The sequence below is a fragment of the Sinohyriopsis cumingii genome, chromosome 8, assembly GCF_028554795.1.
Source record: "Sinohyriopsis cumingii isolate HCF-2022 chromosome 8, ASM2855479v2, whole genome shotgun sequence".
In the NCBI taxonomy this organism is placed as follows: domain Eukaryota; kingdom Metazoa; phylum Mollusca; class Bivalvia; order Unionida; family Unionidae; genus Sinohyriopsis; species Sinohyriopsis cumingii.
In genome coordinates, this window is record NC_142968.1 from 116,274,915 (window position 1) to 116,301,975 (window position 27,061).

Genomic DNA, 27,061 nt, shown 5'->3' on the forward strand with positions numbered 1-27,061 from the left:
CTTCTTATAAATGGCTGAGCTATTTTTTTTAACAAAACTTGGCATAAATATTCTTTATAAATTGTTGTATCACAATTATGTCCGGGTGGCTCTCTCAGCAACAATGTTTCTTCCTTGGTGAACGTATATTTGACTTGTCTAGTATAGCTGAACCAATTTTGATCAAACTTGGTACCTGTGTTTCTTTGGACTTTCTCTGTAAATAGTTTTTAATATTATGTCCGACGTGCTACCTTAACAATGATGTGGCATACACAGCCACCACATGGATATTTTATTTTTAATTTATTTTATATTAGTAAGTCCTAGCCAATTTTTATCAAACTTAACATGCTCTGTGAACGTTTTTTTTTTATTTTGAGGTGGCAATCATAGCAACCCAGTAAATGATAATTATCTCCTGTCAGTTACTAATATTTAAAAGACTAACATAGAACCACTTTTTCGTTGTAACTGCTTTACTCCGACCTGATGTAAGAGGTAGAGCCCAAACAAGAACACCTTTCACATTCAAACAAAAGCTTCCAATGCAAAGTCCAACCCAGGTGTGACTTACTCAAGATAGGTTAAACAACATGTCGAATACCACTAATTTATACCTGCAAGCTGGAAAGAACCTTCATATGATTGACTTTCAACTCAAGGCATTTGCCTTATTACTACATTTGCCTTTTAGACCAGTGTAGACCATGTTGGCTATATCAGGTCCAGTTATGACTGTTGCTTCCTTTTCACTTTCTTTGTTTCTGAGTACTTCTCTAAACTCATGGTAAGAACAGATATTACGATTTTGGAAGGAGAAGGGTAACATAGACTCTTTATATAAAACTGCTTTGGATAATGATAGTTAAAATTATCTTGTTTTGTATTATATGGATTATTTTGTAAACTATCCAGTGTTTCACTGTATAATATTTAATACAATAAAATAAAATTCTGATTATTCCCACATTTTTCTGAACATTCACTACCATGTTTATTATATAAAGCACGTAAGTTAATAAATTATTCTACTAAGTATTGTAGTATCTTCTATTTGAATACTTTCCAAGCGATACCTTTCCTATTTAAAACAATTACTCCTAATTACACTGACAAATTCAATCACAGTACATACGAATCTAATATAAATTTAAATATTATGTCCCTGTCTAAAAGAAATTTAAGTGATTGAGGAACTGTGATCTTTTTGTTCCTTCCTGAAATATTCATTAAACATTTTTCTCATTTAACATTGAACTGAATCTTAAACCTGAGATGTATGTGTGAAAACATATTTTCTTCATCCTTATTGCCTAATATTCACGCTGGTATATAAATAGATTGTGTTCTTGTGAATAAAACTATTTTGTTTTTAGAATCAATGTATTTTATGCAACATTGATTAACTCAGAAGGACATTGGTCTTAGATTATAATCAAGTTTGCTCTACATGCATACTTATCAGCTATAACATAACGTGTAATTTTGTTAGCAAATAATTTTATATTAGAGTCAGTTTGAAGAATGATATCGTTAATACATAAGACTAATAAAAAAAGGATCCAGTCTGAAACCTTGGGGTACACTAGCATTTGTTTTCACAGTTGAAGGATAACCTTCACAAATAGATCTTTTCCCACTATCTGAGGGATAATTTTCGAAACTTCTAACAATTGCAGTTTATAAATTAACCATTCATGCCAAACGTTATGGGATTTTTTTGTATTGTCATAAAATACAATCCATCGTGTGTACACGTATATTATCTGTAAACTTATTACCCTTTATCTTTCTAGTTATTTGGCTTCATCTTTTCCGCAATCGGTATTTTCCTGTTCGTCGGTAAGGATTTCATCAAGCAATATCTGGACGTTGTAAAGAAAGCTTTGGAAGCAGCCGCTTCATCCACTGGGCAGGGTTCTGTGACAATCGATTTAGACCAAATATTCTCCATATTCCAAGGTCTGGCAGCTGCTTTTCTATGCTTTGGAATCCTCATGCTGGTTATATCTTTTCTGGGATGCTGCGGTGCCTGCTGCAAGTTCAAAGTCGCCCTGATTATTGTAAGTGGCATAATATCTATCTATCTCTTTATATATATATATATATATATATATATATATATATATATATATATATATATATATATATATATATATATATATCCTGTCTGTGTATATATCTGTCAGTAGATACAGAAATCGATACATAATATATATGCAATTTTTGTCATTAAATTTTGATAACTTAACTTTTGATCGGCCCTAAGAAAACTATATTACGCCGATGTGCATTTAAACCATATACATTGCTATGCATACTGGTCGATAATAACTTAGTACATTTGTTCGTATGTACGAATGTATGTAATGTATGTATATTTATATGTATTTGATAAAATACGATTTTCAAAAGAAATAACTATTTCTGAGAAACGAAAAGTGTGCACGGAGGCGGAAAAAATGTTTAGTTGAGAATAGAAATGTAAATAAACAAATCTTAATTTGAACCTTTTGGAAGAGAGTGCTATTGACGTTACGAGTTCTAGCTCAATCACAAGCACCCTTATTTTCTTGTTGAGTAAAGAACACCACTACCACCTCACCCCTCAGCTGCCCAGAGACAAAACTAATGTTTTCAAACAAAAGCCATACCTCATACCAATTTTTTGAGCATATAATTCCTGGCTCATTTACAAAATGCCTTATTTACATTTTTTAAATTAAAACAACACATAAGGCCACTGACAAATGTTCGAATGATAATGATGTATTGACGTCAACATTAACAGTAATATCAAACTCTGAAAGATGATCAATTTGACCATTCGCCTATCCGGTACTAAGATGGAAAAAAATGATCGCTATACGTAAAAATCTGACTCTGAAAAATAGACACTAATAATAGACTTTAATAATAGACATTAAACATAATAAAAAAATTAAAGATATTTCGACGCAGAGATTGGACATTTTTTTATGTCATTTCTTTAGTTCAGATAATACCAAGACCTTGACTCGCATGCTAAAAGAAAGACAAGCGAAATAAGCATTTTGTATGTGATATCATATAAATATATCAAATATCGAGGAGTAATCTTCACATTAATGTATATCGGTCATGTTTAACATGTACAGAGAGCTTTAAATCCAGTTTTAAAAATTTTTTAAAAATTGTTAATTCATGTGTGCATATTGACAACTTGGGATCCTGCGGTAAATACACATAGCTATACGAAGTCATAAATAATATAACTTGTATGAAAACAGCAGCACTCCATGATTTTGTTGAAATATGCAAATTGCCTTGGCGGTGCAGTTAATAGTGACTTTTGTAATATTAAAGTTTGTCTGGAAACTAATCAAAGACCTGATCGGTTATTGTGTAGTAAGCTTTAAAAAAAAGATGGTACCACTTAGAAAGAGATTTAATGAAATCAAAGAGACAAGCAAATAAGCTAACACACGCATATATATATATATATATATATATATATATATATATATATATATATATATATATATATATATATATATATATATATATATAATCAGGATATTATGCAGGGGGGGTCAGGATTTTTTTGCAGGCGGGTCATTCAGTCACTGCCGGGAGAGTTATTATAGTAAGCATTCTGAAACTAAAGCTAATATTTACTAAGCGTTTTGAACAGAATATTGTGACATATTTTCAGATTAATTTGCGTGATTAAACTTGTCGGAATTTACAGAAACGGCTCTAGGATGTGCAGGGCCCAAAACAGCAAGCGATGAGCGGGGCCCCAGGCAAACAAACTGCATTGCGTAGTTGATTTCTGTCAGTAGCGCGGGGCCCTAGGCGGTTGCTTTGTTCGCCTTGCCCTAGGACTGGGCCTGGGAATTTGTATATATATATTTCGAGTATGATTTTCAGGGGGGTCACGTGACCCCGCCCTGACCTATGCTGTGGCCGCTCATGTATATAGATCGAATAAACTTACATGGAAATGTATATACACTCTAGGACAATGTGATCTGTGTGGAATTGAAACCCAGCATTGACAGAGGTCATTTTTTATATTAAATAGTGGTACAGTATCGTCTCTTTCAAATCCATTTCTTCAGTATGAATGTCTGCTTGAGGCGACGGTCCTGCTTAGATGGAGAAAACAACTACAACTTGGTGCCAGTGTTAATGAGCCAAAGCTAATTACAAACCCAGGAACTGTCATCTGTGCACCTAAGTCGTTGAGACATGATTTTTTTGTACAGGGTTGAATTACAGAATTTGTTTATGAAAAATGTACACCAAGAAATTCTTCTATAATTATATTTACTTGCGTGAGTAAGAAGTAATACAATTCAGCAACATATGCTATCTTTGTGAAACGGGGATTAAGGATGAAGGCAAAGTTGTCAAAGTGAAAAACACAAACTTGAAACAAGATCACGATTACCTAACGAGCAAATACAGTAATCCTGCGCATCCAGAGTATAATTTTAATTATAAATACCCTAAATTCATAATTTGTGTGGATGCGATTTTCGTATAATTATTAAGACAGCAGTAAAACCACCATCTATATTAAGGAGTGTAAATAATAACAAACAATAATCAGATATACATTTCGTTTGATGAGATGTGTATGGTCCATACCTTTGAAATACACTATTAAGACTTTTTAGTAACAGGGACAATAAGACTGATAGATACGTATTAGTTTATAAACCAATGACTTAAACAACTTTCTAAAATTCTAATCCAATATAAATTCACAGAAACAATGAAACAGTAATCCTGCGGAACCTTTGGCACAACATTGATTGCCGCAAACATAGAACCAAAATATTTCCGAAAAGTTTTTTATCCGTATGAATGCACAGATTCATTTGAAAGGTTTAATTAAACTAAATTGCAAACAATAACAAATTAAAGTAATCCAGAATGACATACGTGTTCATGAACAGAAACATACATATTCATTACGTGTTCATGTACAGACATATATATATATATATATATATATATATATATATATATATATATATATATATATATATATATATATATATATATATATATATATATATTCATTTACAGACAGATTCATATTCATTATATGTTTATGTTCAGACTGTTGTATATTTATTAGGTATTAATGTACAGAGAGATGCATAATCATTATGATTTTTGTACAGACAGATTCCTTTTACAATAAAGAAAATAATGAGTTTTACAATACAAGGCAACTTGTAATTATGGAATGTATTGCATGATTAAAAAGGTACCAGGACTTTCAGATATTAATTGAATGTCGTACCAAAACAATAATTGTATGTTCTTTTTTATGTCATATATTTGCTTTTAAGCAAATACAAAATTTAAGAATGCTGGTGTATTTCCAGATCAGTAATTACAACAAAAATTTAGGATAAGAAATGTATAAAGATTGTTTGACTATAAATCACCAAGAGATGACTTTAATTCGATCATCGAGTGATATAAATATTACATTAAATGAGCTTGCGTTAACTTGCTTTGATGATAATAGGTATTTAGTGAATTCTGTAAACACACTTCCATGTGGCTCCTGTCATAATTAAATAAATGGAAATTAACGCCTTATTAACAAATTATTTATTTCATTTTCTTTCAATGGTTCGACAATCTTCCCTCTTAATTACATTATTACCCGTAATTACGTGTTCCATAAAGTTGTTTATTTTTGGAGAAAAGACAATCTTAAAACTAACATTTTCACGAAGATCTTTTGTTACGGAATTACATTTTGTACTTTCACCCACACAGTTATTCGATAAAGACTATCACGCACAGAATTACATTTTTTTTCTGTCACCCACACAGTTATTCCGTAAAGACTATCACGCACAGAATTACATTTTATAGTCACCCACACAGCTATTCCGTAAAGACTATCACGCACAGAATTACATTTTGTACTGTCACCCACACAATTATTCTGTAAAGACTATCACGCACTCCTAACTTTGTTAAGTTGCTTGCCTTATTTTTTACATCCTAGTTATACATTGTTTGTTTCCTAGTATAAATTAATAATTAGTTATAGTCTGGAGTTGTCTCACTGCAGTTATTATTAAATTCTTTTCCTATTGACATTTTATTTATTTTTCTTTCATACGATTTTCTTTTTACCTTTAGATTTCAAAACCACCTATAGCACAAGTTTCTTGTTCAACTAAACCATTCTTAGTACAAGATGATACATCTTCAAAACACCATTACTAAAACTCATTCATGATACCTAATCTCAAATGGACCAAGTACTGTTCATTTGTTTGAAGACATCAGCGAATGTATTTGGTTGTTCTCAATATTTTCACAAGCATCAGACACAATAATTGGATTCAATTTTTTTTTTTAACACCGCATGGTACTTTTTCCTGTTTGTGATATATTTCCATATGTTGCCACTTATATCTATCAGAGCAGCCGAATTTCAGAACTTATTCACCTCACTCTTCCTCTCTTTCATTTAACTGTTATTAATCGTTTCGCTATTTGTCAGGTTCAAGAAAACTTCCATCATCTACACCAATCTTCTCTTTGACAGTGGGTTAATATTAAAACATTTGTCTTGAAGTGTTCGAGTTTTGTTACCTACGTCTCTGCTGTTTTGTGTTTCTTTGGTGGGGGCAGTGGAAGGGTTCCAACGATAATCCTTTAATCTTCCTTTTTTATCCTACCAGTTGTACATTTATTAACATTGTAATTTCTCCATCTTTCTGTCTGTTGGTATTGTTTAATACTTTCCATAATTATTGAAGATGAGGTTGTAAAGTATTGCAATTTTCCAGATTTTGTAATTTTCTCAACATCAGTCTCTAAGGTAGATACGTCATTGTTGCTTCAATGAGTTGCAAGTATTGTCTTATGTTTGGTATTTCTCCAGATCGTACTCGAACAGTTTGTAAAATCTTATTGGTCTGTATACAGTACCTAATCTCTGGTAAATACGTCTTGAAATAATTGGTGTCATCGTCTGGGTTTTGTTTGTTTTGCAATATTCGTTTTGGATTTTTTTTGCATATGATATTTATTCATCAGCTGTCAATTTTGATCAACTTGTACTCTCCTTGTTATTTGTTTTTTATCCTTCGAAAACGGCTATCCTCCTGAGTTTACTTGTTTGTCTGTAACATCGATTAATTACAAAAAATATCACTGTCTCCATCAGATTGTTAGATATTTTAGTCAGATTTCCCGAACTCTTGAAGACTACTCTCCGGTCATATTAGTAATCCAATTTACTTCACTTGAAGCGGCAAACTAATTTCCCTGAACTACGCGAAAGCATTATCTGATGTGCATAACGTGGAAATCAAGAATATTCCCATCTTATTCTTGAATGCTTATTGTTAGACCTTAATTTTCCTCTTTGGAATTGTTTGCATAGTCTACTTACAGCATATGAAGCTAAATCACCGTGAACAAAATTCTGAACATGCAACGACACCTGCAAATATATGGGGTGTGGTTCACTGCTTGTTTTTTTTTTTTTTTCTTCTTTTTTTTTTCTTTTTTTAATCTTAAGTCCAATATTTATTTATCTAAAGTTTTGCATTTTATAAATTTGAAACAATACAATAATGTTTGGGAGTCATTCATTTATTTATTAACTTAGGGTCAAAACCTTAGGAATATTTGAATTAAAGAGTGGCGGGAATGAAAAGCTTGCCATCAGATTGCAACACATGGAAAAGTGTCTCTGCCAAAGTCTGTCTATCGATCGTCTTCATTCGGTCATCTTGATTGGTTTATCTTCATTCAATCATATTCATTCAGTCATCTTCATTCTGTCGTCTTCATTAAGTCGTCTTCCAGTGGCTTAGAGGTTGTACCTACTGAAATATTGTAATCCAGGCGCGGCGCTGTCTTGCTCATTTTGTCAGCGACGCATACAAGCTTAAATCTCCATTTCACAAATACCTGACAGCGGGAGATGACTTGTTAATTTAAAAAAAAATGAAATTAAATAAATATAAGGTATTTGTGACTGAGCCAGAAATCAAAGACTCTAAAAATGATTATATCCCTGAGGTAGCATGTTTGCATTTGACAAAATGTTTTGTCTTGTAGGCTTTGATCTTTTAAAATAAAAAAGAACGATGTTCGTGGAAGGGCTAAAACGCATAGCGCCATTATTACTGAAGACACTCGAATGGTACAATTTCTATGACTAAAATAGTGCACATATAGCCGTATCAAATACTGAACTATACATGCGTGCATTCACGTGTGTTGAAAGGTGTTCAGAGAGCCTTCAAATCTGGCTATTACCCGCAACAAAAGCATCAAATATTGTGAAGAGTTCAGAACGTTTTTTTATTGGTACATAGGAAAAATCATCACAATCACCACCACCCCTACCCTCAATACCCTTCTCACTCAGCCACCGTCTTTTCCATCGTTACAATTGATACAGAATGGCAGTACCAAAATAAATTCCGTGGCGAATTTTCTTTTTATCGTAAATGGATAATAAAGACATAGCATATGAGCATGTTTATCAATCCTTATTTCTAGAGAAAGTTTTGATAAAGGCTTCGTAAACTTGGCACCGAAATTACACGAATGGATTCACAATCTGTTTGTGAATAAGCTTTACTAGACCAACTCTTGTAGTGCGTGTTTAGGATCTCGCATTCCATGAATAGGAGGACCTTCATATGCTGATACAGCAATAGATAAAGGACTTTCCGTAAAGAGAGGACCTTTCTGAACCATATATTTCCCCGCTTCTTGACTTCTCTTGTATAATACTTATTGGTTACTACATTGTATGGGAAAATGTGAACTAATTTTTATTATGAGTAATGCTGTACGACTTTTGAGAGTGAAGTATTAGTCCGAAAAAACGAGTTCGTGCTTTCCATTACAAATGCAGCAACCTTTTAATAATAAACTTATTTCGTTTAGAGTCATGTTTTGCATGAATGCGCGTTGAAGAAACTTTACCAGTTGATCTGGAATGGACGGATTTTGTTTTTCTGTTGATCCAACTCAATTCTGGTTTTCTGCTTATGAATGACTGGGTTTATTAGGTCAGTTCATTGCAGTAAGGACAATGTGATTTCAGTTGGAAAAGTAGTCGAATTTACAATACATTTTCGGTGCGCATTAGGTTTTCCATGACATGGGTCATGCCATTCGGATTTGCGGAACTAACTAAGAAAGTACATTTTGAGGAAATTCAAGATGCATAAATGTTAATATATTTATTACCATTCTTATTACCAGCTAAAGAAGACATGTTTATGCCCAGTCAGTTGCATGCTCACTATTGCAGCGTACCCAGCTATGACTTATATGGGTTGTCTCGCTAGTCTAACATTGTATCGAAATAGTTAAACGGGGAAAATTGCAAAGCATATATTGTATGACAGCCCAGTTAGCCAGCGGAAATAATATTTTTTCGACGTCTTGGCTTATTGGCACTGATGCTCTTAGTTTTCTATCATAACCTTCAGCTGCACAGTTTTCTCGAGTGCCTTGACTGACTTGTAAAATGGTACGTCTCTGATAGATATGCGATAGCTCTTAGCCTAAATATGCTCTTCTGTGCTATTTTTATATACCATAGAGAGCACTGGTCATAGTCTGAACCATTCTGTTTGAGAAAAGTTACGAATATTTCTCCTAAATAACTATAAACGATCATAATGGTATTTTCAATTACTGAATTCTCTCACGTTTGTTGTTGACGTTACGAATACCACGTTCATTCGCTTGCTTATTTGAAAGTTTCATTCGTGACTCAGTGAAATCGTCCACTTCGTTAACTTATCATCTGTACTTTCCAATGGACGAAATAAATTGTTTTGTTTTTTCACAAGCAGATATAATCAACCTAAAGCTAAATCGTCTACGACATGATTATACATAGTGTTTTTACAAAAAAGTAGTTCCTCATACACTATACTATTTTTAGGCACATGTGTCGTTCAGTATGAAGCCGTGCAATATTAAAAAATACTACACGAAACTGACGATCTAAAGTTAGCGGAGAAAGAAATGAGCATATAATAATGCCTAGATATTTCGACCATTATTTTCAAATGAAAACAAGATGAATTTTCGGTATATCTCGAGTCAATGAGGTACTCTCTTTCCTGGTCCTTCCATTTTTTAGGCCCTCTCTTCGATGGTCTGCAAATGTCCTCTATTTCGTGAACTACGATAGAAACATATATACATACAATAAAGTGCAGTCATTAGTTTTTATTACAAATTCTTAAAAGTTTGTGTGTCTCTGTGTGTGTGTGTGTGTGTGTGAGGGCGCACGTTTGTGTTGTTGTTTTCTTCGTCGTTATCTTTGCTGTTTTGTGCGAGTATGTAAGATTTCTATGACAGATCACTGCGATGCAAAGATAAATACTAGGTTAACAGGGAAGATCAGGGAAGTTCGTACATAATGTCCTCGTCTCCACCCTTGTCCCCTCATCTCCTCTTGAAAACTCCGCTAACTCATTAACATTGCATTTTAACGAAACACTGTGACTTATTTTGGACATCAATTTGAATCGAAAGCATGATGAATTCTCGGTATGTATAGAAATCTTTGCGAAAATTAGTTGCGGAATGAATATCCGTTTGTTTTTAAAGTCAAAATCGCCTAGGTGTTGGAGTGCTTCAACAAATTAAGCTTTTTTTATCCTTGTGAGTTATTTATCACTTACACATAACCAGGGATAAATTTGGTCAGCGGACCATCTTGAGTTGCAGTGTACCAACGTGGATGGTACCAACAATCCGTCGGATGCCCATAGGACACTTGTAACATCTATCAATTAAGTATCACGTAGAAGAGAATATAATAGACATCGGCCAACTGAAATCTCCAAAGCATATAACCACATCTACTTATTAACATATTACATCATATGAAAAAAAACAGAATATTATACGTTGATGCGTACCTAATAAGAATTAATGGTAACTTTATACTTCATGGTAAGAAGTTTGTGAGAAATAGTCGAAAAGTATTGAAGTTGTAACTATTTTCGAATTCGTACATGAAGTATAGAAGCAGTCAACAAGGTGACATATATAAATCTTGAATGTCCGACATACCTCGAGTATGCATGTAAACCACGTGATTCCTAACACCTTCATCATTTGTCTGCGTTCTATAGGTATCACAAAGTGTCCGGATTTTACAGATATACGGGGTACCTTAATTTAATCGAAGGCTAGGTATCCAGTGAAGAGTTTGTCTAAATTAGCAGGGCACCTGGATATAGTGCATCTAACGTTACAATTTCATATAAAGAAACTTTTCACAATATGTACACGAGTCCTGTCAGAATCACATAAAACAACTTTTCTCAAAAGAAAAATAGCGATACATAGTGCATGTGCATGTGCGTGTGTGTGTGTGTGTGCATGTGTGTGTGTGTGTGTGTGTGATTAAGTAGGCGGAGCATTCTACGTTTATCCAAGAGGTCAGTTTTTCACAATTGCAGGTTATAACTGCCCCCTGATTCAACCCCTCCCATTCCCAAACGTACCCGCCCCAAATACAGTATCTTCCCGACGCCTCGAAAATAGATGAATATATGTTAATTGTTCTCTTATTGTTCACATTACTACCGTTAGACTTCATCTTCTTTTTTAGTATGCAATTGTCCTAGCAGTGATTCTGATCGGACTGGTTGTCGTGTGTGCCATATTCTTCGCTAATCCAACAATCGTAAGAAACTTTATTTACATCTCTCTCTCTCTCTCTCTCTCTCTCTCTCTCTCTCTCTCTCGTTAATCTTCCGCATATCTCTCTGTCCGATGCATAGTGTTGATTCCCATGAACTGTGTGTGTAGTGTGTGCAACTATATTTCAATTGTATCAAGTGGGGTTGGGGATGGGGTTGGGAGAAGGAATGGATGTCAGTAAGCAGTAAGTTTATAATTCATTTTGACGGATACGAACAACAAGTCGTTCATCCCCGAGAGATAATAATTCAAAAGCATTATCAGAAATGACCTATGGAAAAGGCGTATGTATGTATGTATGTATGTATATATATATACATATATATATATATATATATATATATATATATATATATATATATATATATATATATATATATATATATATATATATATATATATATATATATATAATCTCGTTTACAATCATGCTTGTCTATTTTCCTAGTATTCGGCTCCACTGAAGAGCGAACTCAAGCAAGGAATTCAAAACGAGTACAAGGGTCTTTCTGGAACCAATCTTGTTTCTATGGCATGGAATGTCGTCATGCAAAATGTAAGTATAAATATATGTATGTATGTATGTATGTATGTATGTATGTATGTATGTATGTATGTATGTATGTATGTATGTACGCATGTATGTATGTATGTATGTATGTATGTATGTATGTATGTATGTATGTATGTATTATCTGCGAGGACTGTGGTATCACTTTTAAATAAACACATCGTCTTTGGCATTCACAGGTGAGATCCACTATATTGATAGCTTGATGGGGCGGTCAGTATCGGTGGCATATCCCCATACACCCTATTGTATTTTGCGTGTTTTGCATGTCTGTTTGGATGTATTGGATAAAAATAGATGGAATGGCATACAAAGGACCATATGTAGTCTGAGCTTAGGTTCAATTTCACAGCATCGATTACAATTTATAATTTTGTTATCATTTCATTAGATGAATATATAAGACAAGGCATATTGTTTCGTAAAATTTTCTTCACTGTCTCGTGACCAACTAAATTTTTGTGAGGGGGACCGGAGGGATGGGGAGCTAAATTATGGTCCGAAGCCGCTTTTAGAAAGAGAAAAGCTCTACATTGTACGGCCTCCTTCGACGAATAGTTTGACCTAACTTAAGTTTTTATTTATTCTTTATATAACATCTACAAATACACACAGACACACACACAGACACACACAGTCACAAATACACACACAGAGGCAGTATTTGATATTTATTGAACTTAGGACCGTGACTATTTCTGGTATTTAGGGACGTCGAAAACAATTTCTCCATATAAGGCTTCCATGAACATTTAAATTCCTAATTCAAGGCAAAAAATACTTGGTATTAATTGAATAACAAGTGCTGTTGTTTTTGTTGTAGTTTTCTTGGTGTATTTGGTTGTTTGTGAGCACACACACACACACACACACACACACACACACACACACACACACATAGATATATATATATATATATATATATATATATATATATATATATATATATATATATATATATATATATATATATATATATATATATATACACACACATATACATACATACATACATACATACATACATACATACGTGTGTGTGAGTGCGCGCGCGCATCTTTCTTCTGGTTCTGTTGCGACTTTAAAAATTTCCATGAAAATATTCTATTATAGTTCCACGTTTCCTTCTATTTTTTTTACCAACTTTCATATACGGATTTAGCATAGTAGACGTACCTCCAATTTTTTTTTAAAATCAACGAACAAATTTCTTTTTTCAGTTCCAATGTTGCGGTGTTGACAGCTATTCTGATTTCACTGGCGCGAAGCAATGGAACGATAGTATAGCACTTGTTTCTCCGTTTGCATGTTGTAAAACTTTGCCGACGGATTCCAGTCTAAGTCAAACCGAATGTGGTAGAATACCCAGCACAACCAATAGTTATTACAATATAGTAAGAAATGCAATTCTCTCTCTCTCTCTCTCTCTCTCTCTCTCTCTCTCTCTCTCTCTCTCTCTTATTTACTTTGTTTTGCAAATTTTCAGATCTCTACTGTCTATAACTAGATACCTTCCCATGCTTTGTATTAACCTTTTATCATCTGACAACTTTCATATAGACTTTAACAGAGTGCAAATTTAGCGAGCAAAAGATCAGCCCAATCCCATTTAGCAAAGATGTTTTCATTATATTTAACCATAGACTAACAGATAGCATCAAATCTCCCCTAATTCACTAATGTAAAATTTGGTTTTTACTCCACGCTATCTTAAATGTGTTTTAGTACTTTAGATTAAGACTGGTTGTTAATACTTCTGATAACGACAACAGATGAAATGATTCTGGGGCACGCCTTTATGATTGATAAGATTGTTGTTATCACATAGAAATCAATATATCTCGTTTTCCTCTTTGCTTTATGCTCCACAAGGACGATGGAATGCTGTTTGTCCATTCGTCTTTCACACCTTATTTAAATTTTGTGTTTACGTAATTTTAGGTACTGAGATGGGACATCCATAACTTTCAAAAGAAATTATAAAATGTAATCTTATGGAAAATTCAAGTTTTATGATAATATCATAATCTCTGATGCATGCGTCTTGTTGTGTGGAGGCAAAAGTCATTATTACCAACCAAACAATAAGACATAGTCAGAAACAGGGTCAAGTTATACTTGGCTACAGTATTTACTAGTGCACAACAATTACCCCTCTGCGATGCGGATAATCCTTGACCTGTTCCAAAATGCTCTTCGGGTCAGTTTGATAGTTTAACTGCACATCAACTCATGACAGGCCATATAGAACCAATACAATTTGTGTGTGTGTGTGTGTGTGTGTGTGTGTGTGTGACAGAGAGAGAGAGAGAGAGAGAGAGAGAGAGATTTTGATTTTTAACGTAGCTTTAAAAGAAATATTATATCGCTACGATGCCTGCACGGTGGCAGTTCATATTGATGTTTAGCGCTGGGGCATCATGCGGCAGACATAGAGCATCATGTCTCACCCAGTCACATTATACTGACACCAGGCTGACCAGTCCAGACACTAACCTCTTAATACTGAACGCCAAGCGAGGCAGATGCTAGAACCATTTTTATAATTCTTTGGAATGACTCGGCCTTGGTTCGAACTCGCTACCTCTCGCATCCGAGGCGGACGCTCTAACAACTTAGTCCACCGGAGCGGTCCAAGGCAATTTGAATCAAATATCCTTCCCAGAGACACAACACGGTAGCCACCCTGGTTGATATGGAAAAGATTCAAACTCAAAACCTTTGTCGTGCTACTTCCACGTGCTAAATACTTAAGTTATGCTCTATATTATGTTTAAAACTTAAACTTTCTGACACGTATGCTATTTGTTGGAGGTAAAAGCTTTGCGGTGGAAATTGTCAAAACCTGGGACTTTTTCATCCAAATGTCAAAACCTGGGACTTTTCCATCTCATGTAATCAAGATGAAATATTCTCTGTTGGAATAGCTGGTGATTTTGTCATTATATGTAAGTCACTTTTATTCTGCGCACGTTTCGATCCAGCTTGTGAACTAGCAAAATGCTTTCAAAATTCGGTGTTTTTGCCATGTCCCTCTTCTGACACATACACTCTTCTGACACATACACTCTTCTGACACATGCACTCTTCTGACACATGTCCCTCTTCTGACACATGCACTCTTCTGACACATGTCCCTTTTCTGACACATACACTCTTCTGACATATACACTCTTCTGACACATACACTCATATGAAGATTTAAGTAGCTTAATTTGTCTTTGTCTTAACGAAATTTGAAGATCATCTGATCAGCTTATCATTTTAAATTTCGTGTAAAATTTTGTAAAAATTATTTTATTTCTAAACGTGGGCGTTCATTTTGAGAGAATTGTTTTGCATTCGAACACTGTGGGAAACATACTGAGCTCGATACCTGCAGCATCCTGTACGTATTCAGTACTTATATAAAACAGATTCACATCAAGATAAGTATTCTCTACTTCTTTAAATAACATAATTGTATGAATTCAATGGTCAAATGTCAGAACTCACTTTTTAATAGAATTTTTACCCTTTAAAAATACGAAACTGTGGATTAGAGCCTGCGCCTCAATGGCTTTCTCTCGGCAGTTCAGTATCTAGAGTGTTCGGTCAATTTACAATTTAAAGTAAACAGCATTGACCCTAATCTGCTGGCAGATTACCCTACTACATACATCGATGTACAGTGTTGAATGAGTATCATACTGAAGTACACCGCCCTACTTCTGTCTCGCTATTCCTTACATTTCTGCTAATATTTCATACACTTATAGAGTAGTTTTAGCTTTTATTTTTAACCATGACTTTATAATTGTCTGATAGTATTTTGAATGAACAAAAAATAACAAATTTATGTCAAACTACTTTTACTGGCGGCCACTAAATTTGAGTTTTCCTGAGGGTAACTTATATCAGCGCTATTCGGTTTTATTGATCTGTTACTATTATTATATTTAAATTGGTAAAGAAAAAAAAAAGAAACAGTATATATTTTAGTTCTGGTATTGACTGTCCTCGCAATTTGCGCGAAAATAAAAGCATTCAGAGTTAGGTATGTTTACAGTATGCTTATCATGAATAATGCGTTTTTCTTGTACTTCTTCCCTTTATTACAACTATGGGATTTATTTTGTCAGAAGGAATTAAAGAATGGTCCGCAGTAGCAGCCATATCAGCACCAGCAATAGAAGTAGTAGTAGTGGTGGTAGAAGCAGTAGAAGTTCCAATACTAATCATTATAAAAACAGTCGTTCTAGTTTTACTTTTTCTTGTTTTCGTCATCATTATATCATGTGGTAGTAGAGAGGTTATTAGAGGACCCTGACCCTTATACGTATCGTCAGAATTCTGGTTGGTGTCGCTTCTTGATGTAATAAAATGTTTTAACAAAGTTACCAAATGCTGATGATTCTTAATTTGTCTGTTTTAGGGATGTTTCGACAAGATCTGGGGTATCGTCTTTGGAAACACTGCAATTTTTGCAGGAACTTTTGCTGGCCTTCTTTCTTTCATGGTAAATGCACTATATCAGTTTAAGTGTGAATATGTGTGTGTGTGTGTGTGTGTGTGTGTGTGTGTGTGTGTGTGTGCATTCTTCATGTACTTTGTAATATAAAATAAACTTGAAAACTATGATACCGTGCATCTCTGTTCAAATAAGGAACACTACATGTGTTATCCTTTGTCTCAGCCGAATGGATTCCATTCCATTTTTTAATTGCATAAAAATCATTATTAGGTGTTTATAAATTTCTTTACTCCTTATTTTAAATAACCATAGTCGAATGAGTGGAACTAGATAAAAAAATCTCTTTCCATGATGAATAATGGCAGTATGTTACCTATATATTCAGGGCCGGCGTCAGACTATCTGGCGCCCTAGGCAAGGTTAGATTCTGGCGCACCACCACCCGGAAAATATCAATTTCAAAATTTATAAACAGTAATTACGTCCTGAAAGTTTCGTATACGAGCGATTTTCACTCACTCATTTTGCTTGTTCCGGTCAACCTGGTGTTTCGGTCAGACTGAATCTACCCGATTATTTGTGCCTGTATGAAATAAACCAGGATAAAAAACGACCCTCAATAAAATTTAAATTTATTTATTTATTTTTGAAAACTGTTGTTGATTTGGAGAAATGCGCCCCCTGAAATCAGCGCCCTAGGCGGCTGCCTAGTTTGTCTATATGGTAGCGCCGGCCCTGTATATATATAAATTTGTCAGAAATAAGATAGTCTAAATGGTAAATGCAAACTAAAAGTTACCTTAATGAAATGGTTTTAAAACCTATATTGTTTTCTTTCTTGCTGTTCAAAGGCTGTTGTCTATGCTCCTTTCACATTATCAACTTTGTTATTGTTATTATTATTATTATTATTATTATTATTATTATTATTATTATCATTGCAGTTAATCTTGATCATCCTGTCGATTGTACTCATCTGTGACAGCAAATCAAACAAGGTCTCCCCATGAAAGGAAACGAGCTAAATTTTAAGACAAAGCACTCTAACGGTGAAAGAAGTTCAAATGACAGGGTTTACTAATATTATCTATGTTCTGATATTGTATTGTGATGGATCCAAAGAAGTGTGTAATTAGTTGAATTTTAATAGATAGCTTATAGGATACAGAAAATATTTACTGTTAGAAACATATTGGTCTTTCCCCTTGCAAAAATGGAAGGCGTACTGGAAGAACCAAGGTGTCCCAATTAATACGCCCATGTCACAACAATCAACATCTCCTGGGTTGTGTTATGGCGTGTGTGACCTGGAAAATGTTTTACATTTCTGGTCAGCTTTCTACAGTTTTTATCCTTGGTTTTGATAAAGAATGATCAAGCATTATGAGCTAAAAAGTGTGAGATGGTGACAGGCGGCCATCAATATAAGCATGTCGCTTGAACGAAATTCTGTCTTTTTAAAATAAGTTACTGGAGATAAGCAAGTGGTTCTTTTAAGTAAGTATAAAAGTGAAAGACTTCGGAATATATATTTTTCTTTCAATATATATAACACACTAAACACAGATATATATATATATATATATATATATATATATATATATATATATATATATATATATATATATATATATAAAGAGAGAGAGAGAGTTATATTTATTGAAAGAGGAATGTTTCAAAAATAAAGTTTCTATATTTTTTTACTAGACTGTTTTCGTTTGTAAATATACATATATATATATATATATATTTAGAGATTCTAAAATATTGGTCAGATCACACTAATCTGGTCAGATCGCCTAACAACAACTTTGGTTGTACATGTTACTGTGCCGTTGGTCTTTAGTAACATAAACACAACACTAGTTATGCATGTAATTACGCCATTGGTCTTTTTTAACATAAACAAACAAGAGTTGTTCATGTAACTGTGTCATTTATCTTTTTTTAAAACATAAATACAACTCTCATTGTACATGTAACAGTGGCAATGGTCTGTCTTTTAGCATAAATGCAATTCTCATCGTACATGTAACTCTGATATTGGTCTATGGTAACGTAAACACAAAACTGGTTATACATGTACCTATGTCATTGGCCTTTTTTTAACACAAATTCAAATTTGGTTGTACATGTAACGGCACCCTTGGTCTTAGCCAACATAAATACAAACTTTGCAGAATTGCTGACTATTTAGTGACACAGATATATTATATTTTAAAAGTGTTTCTCTACACTCAATAAAAACGTAAAGTGAGACATTCATGGGATTTCCCTCGGGGAAGATATTTTCAAAGACTTTTGATTTGAAGGTACTAATTGCCGGATACTCAAGCTAGACTCTTTAATATGGAATTATAATATTTGTTCTTACCCATCTGCTTCTTAAATACAGTACTCGCCTTTAAGTAGTTAGCTGCATGCCCTTTGCTTTTTATGTCGGAGTGGATAGCCATTACATGTTATACTGGTTCATTTGTTTTTAGCCAACAAAAATATTTTAACATCAATGGCACTGAATCAGTTATGTATGTAGGCCATATATGTATATGAAATAAACTCACTGGCTTCATTTGCTATTTACACGTTTGACTTTAAGGGTATCGTAAACAAAACGGAAAACATAAGTTGGGCCAATGTTCCCGATATTACATATTACTGATATTCAGCAATCTCCAAGTCTGCTTGAAAACTATCTCACCATAAGCTAATAATTTTAGTGCCAAAGTCTGAGTGCGTACTACCTAATTTGGTCCTCATACAAAAATTTTATTTTGTATTTTTTTACAGTTAAAACATACAAACAAAAAATCTAAAGTATTCAAGAGGTGTGTACCGTGTACGCAATAACTTTCTTTGCTTTATAATGTATACGACTCCATAGCTGGTGAGTTCATGGGTTCTTTTTTTCAAATGTGATGCAAAGAATAATTCTGATTAAAATATACCACTCCTTTGTAAAATATCTATTTTAAAGAAACAGAGCCATTATATTTACTTTTCTATATACATGAAATTTTAGTTTAGTGTTTAAAGCAGTTTTGAAATACCTTTCGATAGGCAAAAGTATGTAATAATGAAGTCAGTCATGTGTATTATAACTATTCAAGGACGATCTTTCTGAATATATATATATATATATATATATATATATATATATATATATATATATATATATATATATATATATATATTATCTTTCATAGAATATATCTTCGTTTTACCTTTATAAAGTGCTTGTTTCTGTATGCAGGTGGTGTGATTTTTACAGCAGGCTTGGCTGTATGTAGTGGTATCCATCCATATTGCATTTACTATAGACTCTCAGCTTATACGAAGCTTTATTGTACGTTTTATCATACAGTGTATATTATCTGTAAGTGTTATTGATTTTAAAAAATATTTTTTGATCATTTTCTTCTCTTACATTGTTGTCTGTATACAATAATAAATAACTGAATCTTCTTTTACTAAACTAGATGGAAGATTTTGATGACATGACATAAAACTGTCCATGATTCCACTTTTTTAGTATATAATTTGATCTGACATGAAAACAATTAATATATCATTTAACCAAAAATTCCATTAACCGTTATTTGTACGTTCTAAATCTTTAAGAAATGTTGAATCACACTAAATTTAAATGGATTTGATTTGATAGAAACAAATAAAATGTTGGCTGCACTAATTATCAGTCAATAAAGGTTTTATTCAACAGTACCATCATTTGTACGCGATTCGTGTTATTTTCCTTCTCACTACAATATTTAATATTTTAAAGTGATTTTTGTCATCTTTATTGTACATATTTGGGGATTAATTTAATATATTTTATATTATAGGTCTAACGTACTTTTGTCTGGATTTAGTCAGGGTTATTGAATTTTGTTATTGTTGATGTACATAAAATAATTGATGTTACCCGACTTGGAAACAATGCAATTTTGAATGTTTCCTAATTTAATTTTGGCGTGTTTGATATCTTACATTTGTTTTAGTATTTCTTTTTAAGATAGACATTTTATACATGTGTCCTATAGATGGCTTGTTTCTTTTTTGTAGCTTGTTTGTACATTTACCAAATGCCGCAGGTCGGCGTATTAAGAGGAATCGATACTTGTTGAAGTTACTGTTATATAAACCTATGACATTAATTTTCGAATAGGTCATGGATTAATTAACAGGATTACATATCTTAAAATGACTCTTTCCTTGCATATTTTCTTACAGAAAACATTTTTTCTTCAAGATTTTAAAGCATAAAAATGCAAAATACTAGCATAAATTCAAAGACTATATTATCCTTATGAAAGTCAAACAAAATAATAAGAATACACCCCTCAGTAGTCTAGCATTAATCTAACGAAAGTTTCTCCATTTATATTTTTCTGTCATCTTCATTTTAACATAACATGGATAACCCTCACAAGACTACAAATCAAGGGGAGGTAATTAAAACAAGCCGCTGGGTTAATCATCCTAGATAGTGTTTTGAGAAGAAAGAAAAAAAGGCACCTGATGTTTTTGGATTCCCCTTATTGATTCTCACAATTCCATGTGATTTAGTATCGTACCAACACCGTGTTCATTTTTGCCGATCTTTAAAGACCGAACCTGTAATATAGCGCACAAAGATAATAATAATAATAATAATAATAATAATAATAATAATAATGACTTTATTTAAAGAGGGTAACACAGTTAGCTAAGAATTACTCTACCTTGAGACCGTTATAAAAAAAGAAATTTATTTATTTCAGCTGCATCTCTAAAGCCACTGGATATATTGGGTTTGGAAGAAGGAAATATAGTGGACATTTCTTATCTCAGCTGGAACACTATTCCAGAGCAAAGTTCCAGAGTATTGGAAACTTTTTTTAAAAATAATTCCTTATTTGGTTTGGGAATTTTATACTGCTTGGTATACATGGATCGCTGGTGGGGAGTATTGCCATGTAGTTTATACTGGAATAGTGATTGTAAATATTCAGGAGCACTATTATTGAATATCCTGTACATTAATTTGGCTTTTCTCAGACGGATTCGGTCTTTAATAGGTAATATTTTTAACGTGCCAGCTAAATTTTCCTTGCTTTCTTTCAGGATTGATATTAACCCAAATGCTCTTTTTTGAAGATGTGCCAGCTTTCCCATGTTTATATCGTTTGAATTACCACATATTGTACAGTAATCTAAATATGGTTGAATTTAACTGTCATAAAATAGTTTTCTAGGCTCAGTGGGAATTTCGCTGTATCAATGGGCAAGACACTTCATTGGAAAGTCCGTTTGCAGCCCAAATTCTCGAATTTTTTATTATCCCATATACAAGTATGGCCACACTCGAGTTTTCATGTATTTTTGCACAACTTTCTGTATAAGTTTCAATTATCGTTTAAGATTTGTTTCAACATGTTGCCCTACATTTCAAAAATTTACAAACAAACGTCGTTGGAAGAATCATTACATAGACGTCATTTAGTAGGTTTAACAGCACAAGGACAAGGTGGGATTGGATGCCACCTGAGGTTGACCTGTCATGATGAGTGTGGGGTTTTAGTGCTGAGCCTTCTAGCTATGGTCGATGCACCAGTTCATCCACAGGAACCACGTGCTTGCTCTAATTCAACTGTTATTAACTCTTCATGTGGTCTATTAGACGCACATAAAAAAGATACCAAAGAACGTAAGTTTCAATCTAAAATTACAAATTGTAAAAGCACATGCCCGAGTACGTCTTTTTAATTCTGACAGAGTAAACGTGAAAATATTTTGATCTGTCCAATACTTTTCACGTATTCAGTATTAGGGTTTGTAAAGTTGTATCAAACATATTGTACTTATATCGACTTGATGTAGTCTTCAAGTGGTGATGTGCCATAAAACATCAAAACCAAACAAAGTTAAGTGTTCTTTCTATCTATCTTTCTTTCTTTCTTTCTTTCTTTCTTTCTTTACAGATTTCGACCCCGAGTTTATATGTCTACAAAGCATTTTCATTTATTTACGGTATACCCGATTTCGACCATGAGTTTATGTCTACAAAGCGTTTTCATTTATTTAAGGTATTCCAGGTTTCCACCCAGAGTGTACATGTCTACAATGCGTTTTCGTTTACTATCAGTGTACCAGATTTGGAATCTGAATTTATATGTCTACAAAGATTTTTAATTTATTTACGGTATACCAGATTTCGACCCTGCGTTCATATCTATGTAGCATTTTCATTTATTTACGGTATTTGGTGCAAACTATTTTATTATTTCCTTATAACAGCTTGAGTAAACTGTGATATAGAATTGTGATTTATTCTTTTAAATAAAACTGATTCTTTGTATAAAGTGCTTCACTTATCTATTTTGTGTCTTATTTTAAAAAGAATAAAATACTTGCACGTAATATTTCTTTTGTATTCATTCTCATTTTTAATTTACACCAGAAATAACTAATAGATATATAAAATCATCAGTAGTTCAATCATCTATTCCGAAAATGATTTATGAAAGAATTTGTGTCAGAAATTGCATGGAAGGTAATTGTTTGAAATGTATAATTTTATCTTGAGAAAGAAGAAAACAACACAGCAAACTTAACAAGTTTTAAATAAATATAAATTATAAAATGGCTACATTTGTGAGAATTAGCATCCGGTACTTCATGGAAAATTAGTATATTTTATTAGGCAATACGGTACTTCGTGGAGAATAAACATGTTTATAAGGCAATACGGTACTGCATGGAGAGTTAGAATTTTATGAGCCAATATGGTACTTCATGGAGGAATAACCGTTTTCCTCTTTCATTTGCAATAAAAATGAAGATTTAGAAAAGAAACAATATTTTAATGGGTCTATGGAGCATTAGTAACTCAACCATGTTAATTTATTTTGGTGCATTTAATCAGCATGCCTAACTGAAATCCATATTCAACACTGCAGTACAGCTATGTGTGTATATGCGACTGCAGGAGTTGCCTCTCTTTGTGAAAACACGAGGTGCAACAAAATACAAAACACACCAAGAAAAAATAATTTTTCAGTTAACATAGTTATGCTAAAGCTTATGGTAATGTCATATTTTTGCGGCCCCCTTATACATGTATGTCTAAAAAAGGTTCATCTTTGTTCAATCAAAGGAACTATTTAAAAACTCACTTGTTCCACGTGTCCTGGAAAGAAATAATGATTAATGGCCGTTTACTACAGATGGTTTTACTCGTGTACAACATTAGTGCAATTGTAACTTTAGCAGGTCACATGAAATAATTAACCATTTGCCAATTTAAAACAAAAAATTAAATCAGAAACGTTTCGAGAAAGAAATTAACCTATTGGAGAGAAAGTAAAGGGGAGACAATCCATGAAACAGTATAACATACATATGCAATATTTTACGTGGGACTTAACGATATTATGTTCATGCAGTTTCCAAGAATAAAACTTCGACACATTGTGGTGGGGTGGGGGTGGTGCAATACCGTTGTTATAGAAAAATAAACAAAATAAAAATCACTTTATTAAAAGCCAGTGTATTGCATTTAGTTTTACTTTTTTTAAATCCAGATTTAAAAAATTTACATTCAAGTATTATTAGCTGTTCACACATGGTTAGGCCTTTTTAGGATGGTCTGCTACGTGCCATTATGCAATCCGAGCTGTACTCAAACATCGGAATTTTACGTACATCAGGAACGTAGTATTGTTTTTGTTTTTTCTTTGGCATACACCTCTTTGAGTAGGTATACGAAATATAATTTAGGTACATGTATTTTGAAAAATGTGACTTCTCACAATCATCTAAGTGAGATGCCGAGTATGTGCTAATTCTTTAGGCCTTAAGTGAGAGTGTGCTTTATATTGGATATGCTGATTCTTAGGCCTTAATTGAGCGCGTGCTCTGAGCTGGGTGTGCTAATTCTATAGGCCTGAAATGAGAGTGTGCTTTGAGCTGGATATGCTAATTTTAGAGGACTGAATAATTCAAGCATGATATGATGGCAGAGCGTATAAATGAGTGAAAAGTCTATGAAACCAGAAACTTCCCATTCTGTAACAAATATTACGATCATAGGCGTTCTGAATATTCTAAATGTTGCATATTTATAAGTTTATTTGTCCATCAGCAAAAGAGTGAGTTCTTCATATTTCTTTTTTTTTCAAACTGTTCATAATTTTAGTATGTGAACGCAATTAGTGCTAAAACGTAGGTCCCTTTACACAATAATGCGTTTTGTCCATATCGTGCCATATTATCGTGCACGGACTTGAGGTTTTCAAAGACTTCCAAGACTTGCGAGACTGAAAATTTACTTGGAACAATAAAGTAAAGTATCTCCATAGTAGCATCGCATTTCATCTTAGGACACGTCGTACTTACATCGTATTCCTGTAAATTATGAATGCTTTTGCCGGAATGCAAATGTACTTGTTCCATGATTGTGTTTCTTTCTGTCTAATTGTATGAATTCCAGGAAAGATCTCTAATCTTTCTCAACTCGATTTATGAATACTCAAGATAGTTTATGGCGTGTTTTAGTTCAAATTATATTGTTACATGGTCAACTCGATGATTCATATAACATTCGACATAATCGACCGCATCGAAAGTTCTAAAGAAACTTTTTTAAATATTGCCTTTAAGACGGCATAGAGCAACAGGAGAAAATATGCCAGACTTTGATTTTATGAGCACTGAGCCACATTTATGGGGTCTGTTCCTTTAATAGTCATTGTGTCCTTAACATCATGACTAAACTAAATGACTCAGAGATAACTATATACTTACTTCATCTGTAACGTGAAATATTTGAACATAACTGACAAAGAACGTGCATTTCGACCCAATTAGTATTATATAGTTTGCTTTTGTTACAATATTCTATACCTTAAAATCATGTTTGGTATTCCAAAAAATGTGTATACAAACTCATGGCTATGTACACGGTGCTTTGGTTGAGAGTTTTAAATTCGCAATTTCAGCAATTGTAGTTACATAAACAAGAAAAGAAACATATCACGGACATTTATATGTTGGTTATAATCTTCCAGTATAAAGAATTCAAAAGGTCAAATTGATCGCTCATATGTATTTTGCACTTATCTTTCTTGTTCCTATTTCACTTATCTTTTCTCTCTGACAGTGCGTATTTATCAGGTCATCCCATCTCAAACTATATAACCAATCGCACAGTCATGTTCTACTATCTGTTTCCATTACGGAGATCCTTTAAGCGCAAGGGCTGATTGGTGTCTTCCGAAATGGAGGCAGAAGAAAGATGCTTTATGCAACCCTTATAGTCTGTATCTAACTTTCGTTCGCTTCTTTCTTGTAGCTTCTTTCTTGATCTTTGATCGTAGATTTATGGGTTAAATAGATTTTTGTTCAAGAGTAGAAACAGGTTAGATCTGTCAGGTGTTTCGTTAGAACGTGTGTAACATTTTGAGTCCAAGTAAATAAAGGAATCTATGATCGTAAACTCAACTGTTTAATATAATGATTTATGGAAACATCATAAATTCATCAGGGGCTGATTCCCCATGGTTTTATAATAAAACCTCGGACCGCAAGATATATTTCAAACTGATTTAAACGTCAGACTTACAATTTACACCTTTTAACAGAGAATAAAATGTGAATTACACTTTTCATTAGTGTGATCTAGAAACTTGAAGTTGTTACAACTGTCATTTAATTTTATTACGTTCCATGCAACCATTGGTCACCTGAAGATTTGATTAAAATTCAGTTCAATATTATTTGTCAACTGTCCGGTTCAGCTACAAAAAGCAAACCTCATAAAAGTCATTAAAATTCCTTCTAAAAGCAAATATATTAGCATTACCATGTTCCGTATTACATAATGAACAGATTTTATAATTATGTTTATTAAAACAAGTGTTTCTGCTCAACTGAAAAACCCTAAATATGTGTCGATACCAAATTAAGGTGAAGACAAAAAGCGCTTTCCTAGATATAATATACCCATCTGTGAAATTTGATTGAATAAGAAACAATTAAACTTGTTTTAGTGATAATCTGTATATGGAAACCACAAATGGGACCCATGCATTGATAATTTAATATGCATGTCTTTAATTTTATATACAAGTAACTTTTTATAACTCCAAATGGCATGGATAGCATTGTACAGCGGTGTGAAAGTACGTCAAACATTTCAGTTTATTAATATGTACACCATATTAGAGATGAAAACTACCGCAATAAAATCCTGAGATGGAAGTTTCATTTGAAAAAAATATATTTGTTTAAATTAATAATTTTTTGTATTAACTTATATGTGTTGATTAATGAAGGGAGGTCAACAT

General features: G+C 33.2%; 1 protein-coding gene across 2 annotated transcripts in view; it reads left to right on the forward strand.

Moving 5' to 3' along the window:
- Nucleotides 1-23,135, forward strand: part of LOC149794459 (tetraspanin-1-like) — a 55,130-nt gene extending 31,995 nt beyond the window's left edge. For both annotated transcript variants that reach the window (XM_089968707.1, XM_089968706.1), the window contains 6 exons: nucleotides 1,779-2,045; nucleotides 11,618-11,692; nucleotides 12,158-12,265; nucleotides 13,501-13,674; nucleotides 16,695-16,778; nucleotides 17,678-23,135. In XM_089968707.1, the coding sequence (XP_089824833.1) occupies nucleotides 1,779-2,045; nucleotides 11,618-11,692; nucleotides 12,158-12,265; nucleotides 13,501-13,674; nucleotides 16,695-16,778; nucleotides 17,678-17,743 (774 nt within the window). In that variant the 3' untranslated portion in view covers nucleotides 17,744-23,135. The remainder of the gene's footprint in view (nucleotides 1-1,778; nucleotides 2,046-11,617; nucleotides 11,693-12,157; nucleotides 12,266-13,500; nucleotides 13,675-16,694; nucleotides 16,779-17,677) is intronic.
- Nucleotides 23,136-27,061: the final 3,926 nt, after the last annotated feature.